Consider the following 1910-nt stretch of genomic DNA (forward strand, 5'->3'; position numbering starts at 1 on the left):
GCATATCTTAAAATCTAGAGAGAGGTAGTGTATAGTGTAAACTAGAGATAAGTTTCTTCTTTTTTATAAATTACTATACCTACTAGATTACTAATTCATTAATTTCTCAGTTCTTACAATGTACGCACCATTGATTAGCTTAGCAGAATTAGGATTGCTACGTTGCCACTTGCACTTGGACAAGAGCAAGAAAAAGAAGAGGACAGACACGAACATTAGAGGCCTGTCTGTAATCATTACTGCCTTAAATTTGACAAAGAAACAAAACAGTGTTGAATATAATACACTACCTATGTTTTTATGTCGTTTAGCAAGCTAATGGATTTATTTTAGAAGCAATTAGCTTGTCCTAATAAAATAATTAGCTCGCGTCACATATTTAAAAACAGGGAAAATAACGTTTACTTATTGTGTCATAACATCTCGACCATCAGGAGGATGAATAAGATTGAACCCTGATTAGCATCTAAAATAAAGTGAAATATATTTTATGAAAGAATTTTCTTATAATTAATCTATTAACGTCAATATTTTTAAAAGATTTGACTAATAAGAGTCATATAATGATAAAATCATAAAATAATTAACATCTTTCATAGAATGATCTCGGTAGAATTTGCAATTTTGAAGCTAGAGCCAAACACCATTTTCAGATGTCAGAAAATTATATTCTACAATGTAGTAAAAAGCTGTACTCACTGTTGACTTGTGTATATACGACAAAAGAAGAAGAAAAAATTGGATACTATACACGACATCTAATTAACATCTTTATATTAAGATTTATGGGGGAGATTAGTTGGTGGCTTCCCACCAAGTCCAGCTTTGATCATTCCTTCAATCAAAGCCCCCCAAGAACTGAACAAAGGAAAGAAGAAGAAAAAAAGGACATGTATACACACACTTCCTCCCACCACCACCACCAACAAAAGAAGAAGACATCCAAAGGAAATAAAGGAATCCAATACCAATCCCACTATTGCCAACTACCATCTAGCTGTCTACCAGTCCCCCATACCTGGCTCTATGTACTTTTATCATTATTTTGTTGTCACTTTCTTACTTTATTCTTGCTGTTGCTCTTCATCACCGGGAGCAGAAGGCTGTTTAATGTCACTTACCCCCTGCTAATTACCGCGGTAATCGAAGAGGGAAAAAAAACCATGAACAAATGGAGGTGTGCGGCCTTAGCAGTTCATGTCCACCATGGCGTCGTGGAAGGCGGCGACGCGGTCGGGCGTCACGCACTGCGTGATGAGCCGTGCCCCTGGCTTGTGGGCCCAGGGCTTGACGAGGATGCACGTGGCGATGCAGTCCAGGTTTGTCAGCGGCACCACGTGGGCCGGCGGGCCCCACCCGTAGTCCACCTCGGCGAAGCCCAGCCGCGTCCAGTCCGACACCAGCAGCGTCCGGTAGTCGGAGGTGATCTGGTACGGGTCGCCGGCCTCCTCCCCGGCCGCCCAGCGCGCGAACTCCGACGGGAACCGCTTCTTCCCCTCCCTGATGATCTTTACCACGTCGGTGACGGACGACGAGGACACCTTCCCCGCCGTGGAGGAGACGCGCATGATGTAGTAGCAGTTGCCGTAGAAGCCGACGCCGGCGCGCGGGAGGCGGGCGGCGAGGAGCGGTCGCGCGTTCATGGCGAAGCAGAGGTGGACGGGGGTGTCCGGGTCGAACGCCGCGGCGCGGGTGCGGCTCTGCCATGCCTTGGCGATGAGCACCTCGAACGCGGAGCAGCGGCCCCCGCCCGAGGCCGCGGCGAACTGGGACTTGAAGTGGTCGATGTAGTCGGCGGAGATGTCGATGGCCAGGTACTCGAGGCGCTTGACGCCGTCCAGCTCGGGGAGGCTGCCGACGTGCGCACGGCCGGGTCCGGGATGGCGTCGCGGTCCCAGGTCGGGGGCGGC

The 1910-nt window shown here is 47.9% G+C and overlaps 1 protein-coding gene across 1 annotated transcript in view; it reads right to left on the bottom strand.

Annotated features, from left to right (window-relative positions):
- Positions 1–633: 633 nt before the first annotated feature.
- Positions 634–1910, bottom strand: part of LOC101753374 (acyl transferase 7-like) — a gene marked incomplete in the record, with an annotated part of 2323 nt that continues 1046 nt past the window's right edge. The window contains 1 exon segment of the mRNA XM_022825386.1: positions 634–1910. Coding sequence (XP_022681121.1) covers positions 1188–1910 — 723 coding nt within the window.

This window comes from Setaria italica, chromosome III, assembly GCF_000263155.2.
Source record: "Setaria italica strain Yugu1 chromosome III, Setaria_italica_v2.0, whole genome shotgun sequence".
In the NCBI taxonomy this organism is placed as follows: Eukaryota; Viridiplantae; Streptophyta; class Magnoliopsida; order Poales; family Poaceae; genus Setaria; species Setaria italica.